Consider the following 18,647-nt stretch of genomic DNA (forward strand, 5'->3'; position numbering starts at 1 on the left):
AAAAATGTGTTCACTGACTTTGAATGCTCCCACCGGGGCATCAGATGCTTGATCAGCCAGCTCATTAAACAACATGAGCAAGATTTGAAATTTCCTGAGAGAAAAATATGCAGAAGCAGACAAAAATCATTGTCATGAAAACAGTCAAATTCTCACCATTTAGACAAATAAATATATATTTAATACCTATGTTGAGATTTCTTTGGTAGACTGAGGACTTTAAAACACTATATGAAGAGAAACACTTATAGTAAGAGCCAAGACAATAATAAATATTCATGTTACTTTGTCATATAGGATATATTGTGGTAAGACAAAGTATGTATTTGCATTTTTTTTTCCAGCAACTGATACAGAGTATTTGCATATATATTGCTAGCAATTGCCTGCCACAAAATCCTCACCTGCCTCAACTGAAAGCAATTTTTTTGGGTGTCTGACAGCAACCTTTTACCTCTCTTGGAAGGCTCTGCAAATTAAAGGATTTAGCAATATGATAACCAATTATCTGTCTGAAAATGAAAGATTCCATTACTAAATTGGCTTGTAGAATCCTATACAGGAGGATATTGCTGTTTTTACTGATATTCCTGTCATTCCAGTTGTGCTCTATCTGCTTGTACCTACACATAAAAGAAAGGCCATCTGAATCAAATGTCAAGCAAAAGAAGATCCCTACCAGGAGAGTAAGTTGACCCACAACTAGTAGAAACAGTAAGGCTTATTTTCTTACAAGTTAACACTAGCCATCTCCCACACAAACATTCAATAACTAATAAAAAATTACTTTAAAAAATACAGCCTTCCACTATGAACCTTTGAGGTTTCTACCATCTATATGCATCCCACTACAATACCATCATTTTCTTCTCAATAACTGTTGTTTATAATTCCCCTTCCATTTCTTAGATGTTTACACATGTGTACATGCTTGACTCATGCTTGTGAAGTGTGCTTAGACACACAAAGTTCATAAGCATGCTTATGCCAAGGCTAAAAAATATGAAAGCTTTATTTTAAAAAGAATGGAAGTTTGGCTGAAATATGTAAAAACAGAAAATGAGACAATGGAAACACAAAGATCTCTGATATTGGAGGATAAGCTGGAATGAATTGCAAACCACAGGTTGAAAAGAGCAATCAAAGCACTTTTTATGATCAGGAAAAAGACATTCAGAATATCTCTTAATTCCAAAAAATACCATTAAGGACTAAAGGTGAGCAGGATGATTCAAACTCAGAAAGAATAAAATGTGGAGAATATGTGGAAATGGCTTGATCATTCCAGATTCTGGATCAAATTGGTTCTCTAAAATTTATATCACAGGGCTTATGAAAGACTCAGAACTTTTCAATAACTTGTTTTTAAAAAATAAAATCCTACAATTATGAAATGACAAGAGTGAAAGAGGAGTCTCAGAAACAAGTGGCATTGAGAAGGGCTACCACACCAGTTCCCAAAGCTCTAATGGCTCATTTCTCTCCACTACGTTCCAGTGAGATGTAAAGTATTAATATAATCCAGTATACAATGAATGGCAGTCTTGTTACATCTGTATTTCTCTAGATAGTTAAATTCCAAGGCAGAACTTGTTGTTGTGTTTCTTTTTCCTTAATACATTACACACATTTTTTGCCACATGTGCCCTGACCTGACTCAACTGCTGGATTTTAGTATATGCTATGTGTTGGAGAATATGAAAGGAAAAAAAATAAAATTAAATCTGTTCAGTCACAGGAATTAAACAATTCCATATTTGATCCATCCCTCTTCATACCCAGGAAGAACTCTCTATAAATAGCATTACTGACAATGCTGAAAATGAGATTTTATTGCATGTCTTACATAGTTATCTCCATTTCAGATAACTCAGTTATTTTTTAAGTCACCATCCATATTTTACAGCTGCTTGTAAAATACTTCTGTAAGGTTCAGAGTCAAGTTATTGAGAAACACGTCTTTCTTGCATTATTGGCTATAAGGTTTTTCAGTCCTATTATTTTTTCTTTCTGTAGTTGTCATGCCCTTTTTTCTTTGCATCCAATCATTTAAATGTGAACAAAATGTTTCTGGATGAATTTTAAAAGTACTGATGTATTGTCTTCGTTATTCATGTCACAACTTACGTCCTGACTCAGTATTCAGAAACACTGTAAGCAGGGGACGTTTGGATCTTAGACAACTTAAAAGGTCTTTGATTAAATGTGGATTGGTAGATTTTGTCATTAAAATGAGCAGAGGCATTAAACAGCTCTCCTATGAAGAAAGGCTAAGAGAGCTAGGGTTGTTCACCCTGCAGATATGAAGGCTCTGGGGAGACCTTATTGTGGCCTTTCAATATTTAAAGGGGGCCTAAAAGAAAGATGCGGACAAACTTTTTAGTAGGGTACAAGAATATTGGTACAAGAGAACCACTCCAAATTCCTTTACTGTTGTGCTGATCAAAAAGCTTACAGCTAGGTGGGTAGCACCAGATCAAGCAATGAAAGAATGAAAGGCCTATCCTGAGAAGAAGGTTTAGTACATGTCCATCAAATCAAACAAAATTGAACTAATAGGACCATCTGTTCCATTAAAAACCATTTACAAATGAAAGCTCCAGATTTTGTATCTTGTAAGGTACCCTTTCTTTCCCAACCCTTAGCAGAATACTATGGGCAGATTTTACTAGGTTATCTTCACATAAACTCTATTATCAGCTATATTTTCCTCTAAAACATGTCAGGACAAACACCGGTGCTCTCCTTCCACAACAGCAGCCAATACTTTAGAGTTCATATATCCTCCAGCCATATCACCTGACTTCAAATGCTCATTGATGCATAATGCTACCCTAGATGTCAAGATATGTTTCACAGCTGCAGTGCCTCTGTATCTTAAGCTGCTAAGAAGGCAAGCTTCTTCCAATTCAGGAGTGTTCTTCAAAGCTGAGAAATACAATTACCAGTGCACATTTAGTTGTCTTCCTAAGTCAGAGAATAAGTACAGTAAATGGCTTTAAAAAAAAAAATACAGACTTCTCATGCTCTGATGTGTAGATTACAGTTTTTTAGTATGAAGAACAGAATATCCTCTTTCACTTCAATTAAGGAAAAGTAATTATTCAGTAGAAGCATCCTCTTTCAATTAATGTTTCACCTTTGTAAGACTGTCCTATATAATAATTTGTTGAAAATCCACTTGTACCAAATTCAAATGAATTTTAAATGAATGAATGAATAAATACATATTTTTTAAATAAATGCAGAGGAAGGCTTTTATAAATGAAAGAAAATCAAAGGTGAGTACCTGATACCTAAAAATGTTAATGCCAAGCTTATCCTTCTGTTGCATCTATTGATTAACTCACAATTCAGCTGATACCCCACAGTGCCCCATTCTTTAAAGTGGAGCACAGTGATTCCATGTCTGCCACAGAGGCCATTAAGACAAACACTGCAGGTGGATTTGTAAATGTCAAGTTGAGCTTACACCGATAGCAAACACATTACATTTTGATTTGTAAAATGAACTTTGTATGAAAATAAAAAGATGAAGAAATCAAATAATACATAGACATTGCTGATAATATAACATTATGATCTCTCAGCCATTAATTATTATGTGAAAAATATGGCATTCAACAGTTGGTTGGAAGGTACTTATTTCTGCTTTAAAAACCTGCTGGTTTAAAAACTTTTTCCCACACGTGAGCATGCATAATGTAAGTTAAGGCCTAACTAGCGATTTTTGCTGACTAACTTAACAGAATGGCCAAAACCTGAATATGTCATGAAAACCAAAGTAGGCCAAAAATACTGTACTCTTCAGAGCTGAAGAGCACAGCTAGGCTCTTCAATTATTTGTAGCCTGTAGCTGGCCCATAAGGCACTGCCAAGAGGTTAAATACCACGCAACTGAGAGGCATTCTTTGCTGGAGAAAAGAGATGAAGGGAGAATTACAAGCAAAGCATCAGATGTTTCCCACATCTATCTCCTTGGCTGCAAGTGCTCTGCTCAATAATACTTTTCCACTGTGAACTTGAAAGTTCTCCCTTAGTACTTAGCACACATAGGGAGTACCTACATAATTTCCATCCCAGCAAAAATTATCTGCAGCTTGCCACTTCCAGCTTCTACAGCTGGATCCTTCATGCAGGATTGTATCCTTACTGGCCATTCTATTCCTGCCGCAGCTCAATTTAATCCTCAGAACTGCACTGATACATACATGAGCACAAACACAAAATAATGGTTTTCTAGCCCACTCAGTTGTCTGTTTTGCCAATCCTTCCCCCTTCTAAAACTAGATGAGTAAGTAGCTATAATATGGGAACATTTCAGAGAACTTGCATATTACTGAGGAGTTCTGCTCTTCAGAGTATTTCAGTCTATGACACAGTTTGCACTAAATTACTTTAAAGTAAGTATAAAGCACTGGCAGTCTGCTCGTTAAAAAAAATGAAAACAATAATCCTAACTCTGAACAACTGCTAGTGACAGATACTTGAATGATGCATTTCAATAGTTGCTACTTTTTTTTTTTTTAATGTTTATTGCCTCTTCTGGTCAAATTCTCAGAGCTTTTATTAACAACTGAACTACTAAACATGGGATATGAAGGAAGAGAAAAAAAAACAACACCTTGGATCTGTCTGCTATTTTCAGAGAGCTATACCAGCATCCCACATCAGATCACAGCCAACTCCACCACAGTTAGGAGTGGCACTGAGCCACAACTGATGAATAACTGAGAGGGAAAGCATGTTGGCTTGTACTCAGCCCTGTCCTACAGACATCTGTGTTACAACCAGCCAACTCAGAGTACAGAGTACTTGCTCGTCTGTATTTGTCAAATAGCTGTTAACAAGGCTATATGTAATTCATATGCACTATATAATTTAAATATAAGATGTATAAAATATGTTGCGTGTTATAGCACTGTAATTAGAAACCGTGTGTTAACTGTTTCATCAGAATGATTTATATTAATAGCTGTTAGTAGAAAAAATGACTCTTTTATGCCACTTTGAGGTCTTTCATATAAAATTTGAAGAGCTACTTGATAATCTTCCAGTGAAGCTTTTTCACCAAAACATGTAATCCAATTAAAATAAAAACAGTAGTGCATCATAAAATTTTACCAAACTCCCTGGTGAAAGATTTTATGAACACTTTGGCATGAAATAAAATACTATGGTGGGGTTTTTTGTTTGCCAGTTTAATTGCACGTTCAACATTCCACTAATTTATACTGGCCAAGAACAAAATACTTATTGTTTAATTCATCTGCTTTCCTATTACTCACTGACTTAGGGCTTGGTTGTGTTTGACCAGTATTTTTAGCCCCCTTTTTTCACACAGATAATTTTAATTTAACATTGAAGCTACCAATTCAGCATTTCTCCCTCAATGACTGGCAGCACTGAGCATTCACACACACAAAAAACACTCACAGAATTTAATATTAATAGCAGCCATAAACCAAAATTTTGTCTTATTCCATTGCATGCTTTTTCTTTTACAAACTAATTAACAGTACTGGTCAGAAAGTTCTGTTTTCTACTATCTGAACACATGAACTCTAGCAGTGAAACTGTTAGAAAGGCTCTTGATTATTAGATTCTGGTCAGCTTGACTTGCTTCTAGCAATCTTCTCAAGGCAGTCTCCTTCCTGCTCAGTAAAAAACCCTTCAACCTTTGTCTTCCTTCTCTCAAGGCTGAGAAGCATACAGTACAATCCCTTCCTCCAGGATTGTGAGATTTTCCTCCTGTAGCTTGCTACTGCAGCGGATGGCTTATTTTCTCCCACTAGATTGTTACAAGAGCAGCCTCAAAAGAAGGAAAAAAGGCTGACCTGCTGCTGAGCTGAACACATTAACACTAGGTTAATGATCGATAACTCAGCTAGCATTTTCTTCCATGTGTTTTAAAATGAAGCAGCATCAGAAGAAGCAGCTCTAAAATCTGAATAGTGCAGATACATGTGAATTTATTATTTAATCATGCACTCCTGTTCCAGAATTACAGATTGTCAAAAGATTTTCTGATAAAGTCTTGCCTCAAGAGCAGCTTTTGCTGAGACAGAAAGGCTATGTACCAGCATGAGGTCATACTTCACTGAAGGAAGAGGACTTCACCGCTGGAAGCATTCAAATGTATGTAATCCTTGTCATAAAGCTGTTAGTGGTCTGATCTTTCCCAGTACTCAATAATCCTTAAGAAATACATATTACTTTGTGACACTGTAATTGTAGAAACTACTGATGCCTACTTCGCTGTGAGCCCAAGTAAGTTCCTGTCCAAATATACTGTTTCAAAACTTGCCCTTAACAAGTGCCTGAAAATTTTGTGATTGATTACCAAGGTTTCAGCATTATCTTCTTTCTTCTCCCAAGGCTTCTGCAGACCAGCTGAACAGAGGACAGGGTGACACAAAAGCTTGCTATTAGGGTGACTAACAGTCTGGGGAACTAAGATCTGTTAAAAATATTCAGCTAGTGTTCTGTCTTCTGCAGAAGAACATAAACAGTTCAAAGAAGCCACCACCTTGTATGCCATAGTAGCACCAAAAATTCATGGTCTTGAGAAGGCTCTGTATATATACCACACTTGAAAAGAAAAGGAACATTGATGGAGAGACAAACAGAAAGATGTAAAGAATAAAAGATATCTCTGATAAATTGAGGAACTCTTGATTAATAAGGGTAAGCAGCTCTCACTAGCCTGTGTTTCCACAGAAAATGAGGTTTTGGACAGAAACAGTTCTAACTCATCAGAGGTTAAAAAGCATTAAGACCTTATTAAAAATAGAAGCACAAGGAGTTTCTTTGTTGGGAAACAAAAGTGATTGCAGTCTTCAGCTAAGATGTTAATGAAACAAATTTTAAGAGATGTCTTTCCTGCATTAGAGAAATAAAAAAAGGCATTTTTAAGTACTGCTAACTTGCTATCTTTGCCACAGATTACTTCTATCCCTTAACAATACATCAATGCATTAAGCTATGCAGAAATATCCAAGCTAGTAAGCTAATGAAAAGCTTGGATACTAGTAACAGCGCAGCCACAGTAAGACTGAAACCAAATACTATGACAAAACCTGCCTGAGAAGCTGGATATTCATTTAGTCTACACTAAGCTTTGGACAACTAACAGTATTTTTAAAATAGCTTCCAAGTATCTATATATGCTGCAGTCATTGCACTGTTTGCATAAACATTTATTCCCTCATTTAACTAATGAAAATAACAGCACCAAAAATTGATAATAAAAACTAGTGAATGGAAAAAAGGGGCTTGATTCAAAGACAATTTTATATTCTATTAGAGCTCTTGACCATGGTAAACAACTCCAAGCTACCCAAAAACATAACTAAACTCTTATTTAGCACAAACAATAAACTGGCTAAAAAAACCCTCCTCCTAGACATTTTTCTTATATTCCGCTTTGCCACAGACTGCTGCTAAGGTTTTGCTCCAGAGAGATGAAGTTGTTCCTACAGGTTTATGAGTCATTAGGTCTAAATAGCCAAAGAAAAATGCTTGCAATACTAGCAGTTTTCGCTACAAACTGCCAATGAATCTATTATGTTGAGAAAATTCTTTTTTTGAAGTGCAAGTAACGGAGGAGTTCTTCAATGAAGCTGAACAGCATATTTCCCTCAGATAATCAATATGCCTAAACAGAGAGCCCCGTACAAAATGTCTGTAGAAAATATTTAGGGACTTCTTACAACTCCAGGAAAATATTGTCACATGACCTACAAAACAATCTCTGTGATACATTTGATGGAGACCTGTTGGACTATAGAGAAGCCAAGAAGTGAATCTGGCCTGAGAAGAAACCTTGGCCTCTTAAGGTAAGCATGATTTAATTATCTTGAAGGGACGGTAAATAATTTTTTTTCAGGCACATGCAAACTCTGCTTGCAGTTGAAGCACACAAAGGTTTGCTTCACTCATTCTCCCAGACCGATCAGAAGCTATCAGGATAGAATGAGGCCAATTCTATTTATATCAACTTTCAGAAGTGTTTATTAGATTTCACTCATCATCATCTAGGTGGTGATGATGATGATCATTATTTAGGTGGGTGTCAGATCAGTTTGCCAAGTACAAGTTTTTCATTAGATGCCATACTTAAAATAGGCTGCAGTTCTGTTACACCTCAGTATTGCACCTCTGCAAATTGGGCTACCACAGGGAGTCCTCTAGTTGCCCTGACAAAGATCATCTGATGTAATCACCTGATGCCTACAGATGAGCTCACTGAAAGGAGACAAGAGAGGCAGAAGAAGCGTGTTTGTAAGCCCGGCTTATTAGGGAAAACATGTGCTAATACAGTCAAAATAATGGACAAACAGCTGAGCATGGAGTCCCTCTAGAATGCTGCTGCAAAACAAGATAACCATGGATGGGATTAGAGAAGAAATGTTTCCTCTCTGTTCTGCATTACTGAGACTGAACAGGCATGTCATTCACGTAGCATCCAATTCCTTCCTCTAAGGTTGCAAAATACAACAAGGCACTGACAAAGGCAACTTCTGTCATACTTCTGTCTCCTGCCATGGACAAATGGAATTCAAAGTTAATACAGGAGTTTGTAACAGAGACCTATTAAACTTGCAGATTATTAAAACTGTTAAAGTTAACTTTTAGATCTACCTATTTTTTCCTAATTGAGGTCAGCTAACCTGAAGGAGATATGAAACACAGTTTAGATGTGATTAGATTTTGCCTAGATAGAAGGAAGTAATGGCAATGGTTTTAAACTGGAAGAGAGGAGATTTATTTTAGACGTTTGGAATAAATTCTTTACCATTAGGGTGGTGAGATATTGGAACAGGTTGCCCAGGGAGGTTGTGAATATCCCCTCCCTGCAGGTGTTCAAGGCCAGGTTGGACAGGGCTTTGTACAACCTGGTCCAGTGGAAGGTGTCCCTACCCTTGCAGGAGTTGGAACTAGATGATCTTCTAGGTCCCTTCCAACCCAAACCATTCTATGATTCTATTCTCTTGGACCTTGTTCATCACAAAGAAGCTCTGAAGATGCTTCCAAAACAAATGTGTATCAGTGAATATGTGCAGCTAGTAGCTGCAGCTACTGAATTGCATAGAAAGATAAAAAATTCTCCTTTCTGTCTAGACAAGTATTTTATAAACTTTATGTCTATATACAGGCTAGAGCTGAAAGAAATATTTTATGAGGCGATTCTAAAAGCTAAACTTGGGAATGTCTACACATAAAACTTCTCCTTGAAGTAGGCAGACATATACCTAGCCACCTAAAGATCTGATGGTTCATGCTTCAGAAGTGTATTTAAATAACTTACAGATAGAAGAAATCAGAAGAACCTAGGAGTTCCAGCAAATAGGCACATCGAGTTCTATGTAACCCACTACTCTTCAAAGCACAGAATGGGTATTGAGGATGGAGAAGTAGTGGAAGAAAGAGGCTATCATGCAGTCTGCTCCAGAGCAAGGAGTCACATGAATTGATCAATTTCCTGTCTTTTCTTGAGCACCAGCAAAATAAATTTTGCCTTGCTACAGAGCCTCAAAGATCTCCCCACACATAAGCAGCTTAAGCTGCTCTACTACATTTTATCTCAGTTGCACATATTCCGAAGAACATCTGCAGCATCATCTAAGAACCACCAGACTAGTTTCTTTGATTACACCAGCTTTCTGCAGTTCTGCTGCTTAGGACCATTCATGGAATGACACCTACACTCTTCTCATGTAAATAAATCTCTGCAGAATGCAAAAATTTAAATATTTTTTTTGTGTTACTGGAATGGTAGCTCAGGGCTGAAGTGGGTGCATCATCTAAACCAAATCAGATGATTTGAAAATGCACAGTCACATGAAATTACCAACATAGCAACCAAAGTAAGTTCCATCTGGTTTTGGTCATACTACCTATGCTCAGGCCAAACTTGAATGCATACCTTTTTCATAGGAAAAAGGAGGAAAAAAGAAAGAGAAAACAACAAAAAAAAAAGAAAACAAAAAAAGGGTTTGCACTTCCAGCTCTCTATACTTGGACAGGATCAAATATATGTAGACTCTAATTTGAAGAGCTCTCCCTGACATTCTTAGAAACAGATTCCGGTTTCTTTATCACAGTGACATGTAGAATTTTTCCAACCATCCAAACAATCTCATTTGCTATAAATTGGACTAACCCTTTCTTATCAGCCAAAAAGAACAATCTCTTTAATAATCTTTTATATACTGTAGGCATCTCATACTTCCTCTCTTCTGCCACTGTTTTCTAAATTAAACACTACCTGTCATGCACTGCATTTGCTAAACCACCTTCTCTTACCATTTTGCTACACACCTCTGTATCTTCAAGTTGTGTGTCCAAAACTGGGCACTGTACACAGCATCACAGGGCTCTGAGCAACCTGATCTAGTTGAACATGTCCCTGCTCATTGCAGGAGGGTTGGACTAGATGAAGTTTCAAGCATTTCTATTTTAATCAACAGAGTAAAACACAAATAGAAAGAGATGATCAAACACCCGATTATAAGCAGCAAAGTTTTTATTACTAATGAGGAAAGAACTGAAAGCAGATTAAGTTTACAAAGTCCAGACTGTTCTAACTGGGAAATCAACTAGGAGAAAAAAAGAGTACTGTGACAGTTAGGCATGCTTGATATAAATCAAAAAACCCTACAATGGTATCTTTATTATAGAGTTCCATTTCAATGTGAAGACACACTTTCAGCTCTCCAGAAAAAGCCTTCTGCAATAACAAGAGAAAAAGTTGACTGTGATGGAGCTGAGAGGAGACAACATGGGAGATGCCAACATAGCTTAAAAAAACTGTACAAAGTCACTAAGACTCACAAGAAATGGATGCCATTCAAAATGCAATTTACATGATGTGTCAAACCATCCTAATCTAAAATCACTTAAACTTATTTTTTTTATACTATCTTCATGGTGTATTGTACTATATTTCTATCTCTGCTGCTAACCCAACATCTGCTAGTAATGTGAACTCCTGTTAAAAGTATACACTTATTATCTATTTATATGTTAATGATCCTAAAATCTCTTGCACTCTCTTTGTTAAAACTATTTTATTAATGTCATAGATTACAGATGCACTGCAAACCTTTAGAGAGACAGAGGCATTCATAGAGAAAGCATCAGAATTTTTAATGTAAATCAGATGTTGGTATTTGATATTAGATTACCAAAAAAAGAGGCAGTTCACCTATAGTCAGAGCTAATAAGCACCAAAGAAATCCTAACTTGTAAATATTAAAAAATTAAGAGGATGAATCAAATGTTATTTTGCTATTTCAGGTATCATTATAGGGGAAAATCTTAGCCAAATACTCTGAAAGTTGAAATTAAACTTTATTCTTATTTCTAAAAAGGTCAAAACTGGCTTGTACTTTCATGCTTTGGCTCTATGCTGTCCTTTGCATTTCTTTTTGTATTCTGTAGGAATTCAGACATCACGAGACCTTACGTTCACCTATAAAAGGCTGAGCTGAACAATACAGCCTTAGCTAGTTTCTGCATTTTGGAGATTCCTACACACTATTACACATTTTGCAAGAACTCTTAAAAGGCACTCAGTCATAAAACTGAAAGAACGTCAATTTGGAAAGACAAAACAAAGTCTATACATTCCTATCACTAGGCTGGAAGAAGCAGAGTTTTCGTGCACTGTAGTGTGATACAACAGTGTCATGAACAGTCCTCGAAACTTAACAGATGTTTTGAGATGTCATTCAATTTTTCAAAGTGATAAAAATCACTACATTGCAGTCACTTATGCTTCTTAAGCTATAAACAACAGAAATCGATTTCACTTATTTTGCAGGCTACAATAATCTATTACTATCTTCTTCATGTAAGTTACAGTTATGGAAGGAAACTAGACAACTTCATCACTTTTGGTGAATAGCAAGGAAAGCAATCATTCCACAACAAGGGCAATTCAGGCTTTCTGAAAGTCAATTCCAGAGATGCAAAACCAAAACTATGTGTAGCACGTAAGCACACCTGCAGCTGAAAACCCCCCCATACAGTTCTTAAAAAGAAAAAACAGCAAATACTCAAAAGGCAAATTTTTGTTGAAAATTAAGCCCTTTGAAATAGGCTTGACTTCAACTTGGATAGTAATTATTAAAAAATGACCGATTGCATTAATTCTGTGAATCTTGAGCAACAATTATACTTGCCACCTGTACCATTATTGCAAAAGTATAAATTATCGAATATTACATGTTATGCCAAAATTTCCTAAGAATATACACATATGCACATACACCCTTCACCTGTAGCAACATGACAAAATAAATTCTACATCTACTTTATTATTAAAAATTCCCCAAAACTGAAATAAGATGTCAAATACACCTTATTTTCCACTGCTTCCCAAGCAATACCAAAAATGTGTTCTGCTAGTGTAAAGGTTCACCACTGTGGAATGCACTACCATTTGTGTTTAAAATATGGGAATTTATCCCCACTTTCCCTTTTCTCATAACAAGTGGTACACTTGTGCACACTAGCAAGAACATTTTCAGCTAGGACTAAAGTTAGCTGTAGACAAAAAAAAACACACCGAAAAGGCTTCAAATATAGCTCAAGGTTCATGAGGTTGAATTTTATTTTACAGTAAAATACAACACTAAGATGAAGAACACCCGTTTTGCTAAGAAGTAAAAATCAGATCATCTGTTCATATACTTGAATTAAAATAGGTAGTAGAGGAAGAAATAAATATCAGCTGTATGAAATAAAATACAAAGAAAAAAGATTCTACATGTAAAGATTAATTGACGATAACATGATTATCCAGTAATCTCCTAATTTATATGCAGTTCCTCCTTAAACAAAGAGGGGTCACAATGTGTATACAACTCCTTCACAGAAATATTGCCATGCACAATCTGTTACCTTTGATGACTGCTCTCACACCCTTTACCATATGTGCTTATTGAATGTTAGTTCATGAACAGGAGTAGGTAAAAAAAAAACAATGGTGGTTTTAATAATATTTGTCTGAAATAAAGCATATCAATTTGGCAAGCATACTACCACTAAGGCACTAAGTGTAATTCATCATACTACTCCTTTATATAATTACAAATCTACTCAGAAGGATGTAACAAATAAGCTTTTCTTTGCTTAAGATAAGAGCCAGATACTCACAAAGAAGGGTCTTGGACCAGATCTTTAAGGTTTATCCCACTACGATCCTCGGCAAGGTTCCTGAAGCAACTGTCACTCACTAAAAAAAATAGAAATAAAATTAAAACAAAACAAAACAAAAACAGAGAAATAAAGAGGTGGAAATTTAAGAGCAGAACAATTTTTTTTTTATTAACTAGAAACATTTTTTTGGTGTTTGAATTTGAATGTTTTGAATTTTAATTTTTGGTGTTTGGAATTTGAATGTTCATATATGAAGCCTGATTTTCAGTGATGTTTTACTTAATTTAAAGATATGTCAACTCAATGTAAAGTGACAGACACTGTATCACAGATTACAGGGAAACAATCAGTTTCAGATGGTGTTCTTACTACTTTACCCCTGGCTACAAGGACATCTCAAACACAAACACTGGATGTGCAAGTCTAAGCAGATATCCATACACTTAACAGCAGGGTCTTTAATCATGCACCAGCCAGTATTCTTCTGCTACTCAGAAACTGTGATGGTTACTATGTATTTAAGTTCACAGTTGTTCATGGGTTAGCAGAGATGTTTAATATGAGCAGTAATTAATCACTTAAGAGCAAAAATGTTAATGTAATAATTGAAACTACAACACAGTTTTCACAGAAGTTTTAAAGAGTATTAGTGTGCTTTCATTTACCTTACTGCATTTAAAAAAAAATGACATTATTTAAATATGAAACTCCAAATCTGGTCTCTTTTCTAGTTTTCTCAGGACATTCCTGCAAGTGGCCTCATTTCTCTAAAACAATGCCACAGTCAATTTGAAAGGTGGAAAAAAAAGTAAGGACACAAAATTGGCATCAGTTCAAAGGAATTACTCTTATTTTTGAGTACAGCAAACTTTCTCAAGGACACAGTGGGTTGTGATACGGCCAAATCAGTGTAAGGATCAATTTGCCGTAACAAGCAAAGTCATCTGACTGATAGAAGAGAGCTTTTGAAGAAATGCATTCCTGCTCATCTTCCAACACAGAACACATCCTCACCTTTCATGAAAGGGGATGTGTTTAAAATCATCTGCAAAAGCAAATGCTCCTACTTCGTTCTCTCTAAAGGCAAGACACTTTTTAGCTTACATCTGTAAGTATTTAAGTGCTTCACCAGCCTAAAAAAAATGAAAGTAATTCCCAGAATGTTTTTTTCACAAATTATGATACATACTGTGACAGACCTACCTAACACACTAGAAACTTTAAAAAAAAGCCTGTTAGTCTACTGGGACATACAGATACTGTAAGAAAGAGTCCCAGAAGATGGGGCTGGGGTACTGGCTCTGGCTCTCGCATAAAGTCTAACAACTAACAGTATATGACAGCAACAGCAGTATTTATCAAGTGCGGATAACTTTAAGTAGTTTACCCACTTGGCAGCTCAACACTGTAAGAACCAGTTGATGTCCTAAGCTTCTCTTATCTGCCATCTCTGAAAATGCTGCCTAACAGTTGCTTGTCACATGAGACCCCTGAAAGCCAGGCAGTATATCACACAGAGCCTCTTGTCTCTGAAATGAGTGTCACAGATCTTCAGTTTAAACAGCAGGTACTTGTGCTAACAAAGTCTAGAATTTCTACCTTTTTCTCCTGAGACAATTTAATCATAATCTCAATATTAAACTGAAAATTTACTGTAATGAGTTCTCAAGAGCTACCTGCTTTGCCAAGGAAAGCTCAGATTGAACACCCTAGGCCTTCACAAATTTTTCATTTCCATGCCCATCTACTGCATTGAACCCAAGCTCCTTGAATTTACAAGTCTCTAGATCCTGAATGAAAGGAGCAATTCCAAGATCAGCAAACATGCGAACAACATACAGTCTAGCTTTTCTGAGAGAAAAAAAATCCCAGGAAACTTTATATTTCATAGTTCGCATTTCCTCTTGTCAAATTTGAAAACAAAACAGTACACAAAACATTTTATCAACTTTATCAAGATTTATGTCTTGTCATAAATCCTACACTAGTGATGTATTGACATATATCTTATGCCAACTATACATTGTCAATAAAAATTATGATTTATGTTTTTTCACTAATCACAAAGCAAACATTTCTTAAGTATTAAATATTTATTCTAAATATGCTGGATTTTCAGTGTCTAAAAAACCATTTAAAACTCTTTAAAAGTAATCAAAATTATAATTAAACTATTGCAACTGTTCTAAAACTTTCTACAAGGGAAAATGAAAAATACTGATGTGAAATTATTTTATTAGTAAAACTGGCCATAATTTTTCTGTATAATTCATGAAGTCTATTAAACAGAACGTGTTTGAAATAAACATTTAAAATGAAAGCCTAGACTTGCCAGAGATTCTCTCTGAGTTGGAAAGACATGGACTGATGGATAAGGGATTGGTAGGATGGTCTTACTCACAAGTTTTGTGGTTAATGGCTTGAAGACCAAGTGGAGACCCAGTGACATGCAATGTTCCTTGAGAACTGATATTGGGACCAGCACTGTTTAACATCTTCATCAGTGACACGGACAGTGAGATTGAGTGCGCTCTCAGCAAGTTTTCTGATGACACCAAGCTGTGTGGTGCACCTGACACACTGGAGGGAAGGGACACTGTTCAGAGGAACCTTGATGGGCTTGAGAGGTGGGCCCACGCCAATCTCATGAAGTTCAACAAGGCCAAGGGCAAAGTCCTGCAGAGGGATCAGGGCAAACCCAAGCACAAATACAGGTTGGGTGGAGTATGGATTGAGGACAGCCTTGAGGAGGAGGATTTGGGAGTCTTGGTTAATGAGAGGCTCAACATGACCCAGCAATGTGTGCTTGCAGCCCATAAAGCCAACCATACTCTGGGCTGCATCAAAAAAGGCATTACCAGCAGGTTGAGGGAAGTGATTCTCCCCCTCTACTTCTCTTCATGAGACCCCACGTGGAATACTGTGTCCAGTTCTGAGGCCTCCAACTTAAGAAGGATTTGGAGCTGTTGGAGCAAATCCATAGGAGGTCCATGAAGATAATCAGACGGCTGGAGCACCTCTGCTACGAAGGCAGGGTGAGAAAGTTGGGGTTATTTAGCCTGGAGAAGGTTTCAGGGAGACCTTACAGCAGCCTTCCAGTACCTGAAGGAGGCCCACTGAAAAAAAGCTAAGAGGGACTTTTTCCAAGGACATGTAGTGATTGGATGAGGGGGAATGGTTTTAAGCCAACATAAGGTAGATTTAGATTAGACATTAGGAAGAAACTAGTGTAAGGGTGCTGAGAGACTGGCACAGGTTATCCAGAGTAGTTGTGGATGTCCCCTACCCCTGGAAGTGTTCAAGGCCAGGCTGGATGGGACTTGGAGCAGCCTGGTCTAGTGAGAGGTATTCCTGACCATTCAGAGGGGTTGAAACTAGATGTTCTTTAAGGTCCCTTCCAAACTAAACCATTCTATTATTATAATACCCTTTTTATGAATGAAGATGAAAACTGCAAATCTAATTAGGAGAGCTGCACAATATAAGCTTTTGCTAAAAAGACTAACTCACCATCAGTCAAATACTTAGAAACTTTGAAAAAGGTATTAATCTCATCCTCCCCCCACCTTTATTTTGCACATTGAGAAGGTGCAAATTTGCAAGCAAGCCTCCTCTTAGGTTACTGTTCTAGCCCAAATCAAAAAACATACATGCCTCAAATAAATATGGAAATATTTCAAATACAGTTCTAACAACAAGGAATTCCAACAGTTCAGTATATATTCACCAAAATGAAATTTCTGAAAACTAACATTTTACTATAATTGACAATTAAATTACTAGCATTGACAGCAACAGGACAGATTCCAGTGAGAGGATCTGATTTGGTGGAACAAGCTGGAATGAGATGTCTTACAAGAAGACTATGGCACACTTTGCTGACCCGCATACAAGCACAGCCTTGCTCCCTCACATCCTTGCAAACTCTAACCCATGAAAGAAAACAAGTTTTCAGTGGTAAACACAGGGTGGAGGCAATCAAGCAGAGTAGGAACTACATTTCTCACAGCTTAGGAAACCATAAAACAACACTGCATGTATTTTTAAATATGGTATACTCTGATTGAAATGCAAGCTATTTTAAACATGGTTTATGTTTATGACATACTATGAAACTATGTTTGGTGGTATGGCAGAAAGATCAGGATGATCAATGGTGCTCTAAGGTTTGAGGGAAGAAAAGGCAGCAGAAAACTTTGCAGCACAGCCACAAATTGTACCACATACACAAGGGCCATGACTAACTTCTTAGTTAAAAGGGAGATGTTTGCACAGGACATCCAAATGAACACAGATTTAATGCAAGATTTTATTGCCTTGTTTCAAAATGCAATTATTTTTTTTTACTGCCAAAAAGTTTATAAAAGCTAGTATTTTAAGCAGTGTTGAGTGCAGGGTTTGTGAAGAAATATAGAATTGTTAATTGCTTCCCTTTACATATACACATGTAGCTGAACCTCTGATCTGTATTATACCCCTCACATATAATTCCTTACAGAAAAGAAGAATCACCAAAAAAAACCCAAAACAACCCACAAAACAAAAAAAGCTCCTTAAAATGCACTGACTCCATGGAGTATTGTACATACAATCACAGTCTACAATGTACTAGAAATGTATTTTAAGAAATTAAATACTGGTATGAATATTACAGGCACAGACTAAACCTACTCCTGCCACGGAAACACGTACTCTGAAAAACATCAAACTAAGGAGAAATCCCTGAACATCTATGGATCGGTTTGACTTCCAAGTAAGCTGTAATACATATTAAAAGTGAAGAGGTTTTAGCAACAGTTTCAAGTGTCCCAACATTCATCCTATTTCAGCTCCTGGTATGCATCACTGATGTTCTGTTTCTGACCCATGTCTAGTCTTGTGCACAGGAAGTAACGAAGATGGGAAGCCAACTAACTGAACCATTGTGAAGCCTTCTCACTTGGCAGTTATGAACTTTGTCTTTGCTTTCTTTAACAGAGTTTAAAATTACACCATACTGAGGAAAAATGGATCATTAGCCTGTTGATTTCCAAAATGGGAGTTAGAAGAGAAGTACTTCAACTCATAAAATTAATATTTTCTTCAAGTGGAGGGAGGATATATTTTAATGTTCAACAATTTGAAAATAATATAGCCCCTTAAAACTGTCACTTCATCTCCTACCCCACACAATGCATTCCCAGTAAACAAAAGGCCCCTTTAGATCAAAGCACTTCCAATTCTACAGCTGCTAATAGTTATTACCATATTATATTCTTTAGAAAAAACACAATCATTACTCTCATAAAATGATGGGCTATCTATAGTTTGATAAAGAAAATTAATAATAATGCCTATCTCCCCAAAATCAAAATATGCAATTCTAGAAAACTACCTGCCACGTTTCCCTCTTGTTTCTCAAAATTCAGAACTGCTTTTAAACTAGTTGTGGTTACAAAATGGATAAAAACCATCCTGACAACAAAAATGCTATACTCAGA

The 18,647-nt window shown here is 36.5% G+C and overlaps 1 protein-coding gene across 1 annotated transcript in view; it reads right to left on the reverse strand.

Annotated features, from left to right (window-relative positions):
* GPHN (gephyrin) overlaps window positions 1-15,662 on the reverse strand; it is a 185,631-nt gene extending 169,969 nt beyond the window's left edge. The window contains exons 1-2 of the mRNA XM_010007733.1: window positions 15,569-15,662; window positions 13,165-13,243 (exon numbers count right to left, since the gene is read on the reverse strand). Coding sequence (XP_010006035.1) covers window positions 13,165-13,243; window positions 15,569-15,662 — 173 coding nt within the window. The remainder of the gene's footprint in view (window positions 1-13,164; window positions 13,244-15,568) is intronic.
* Between the last annotated feature and the right edge of the window lie 2,985 nt (window positions 15,663-18,647).

Source organism: Chaetura pelagica, unplaced genomic scaffold (genome assembly GCF_000747805.2).
Source record: "Chaetura pelagica isolate M959 unplaced genomic scaffold, ChaPel_1.0 scaffold70, whole genome shotgun sequence".
NCBI classification, from domain to species: domain Eukaryota; kingdom Metazoa; phylum Chordata; class Aves; order Apodiformes; family Apodidae; genus Chaetura; species Chaetura pelagica.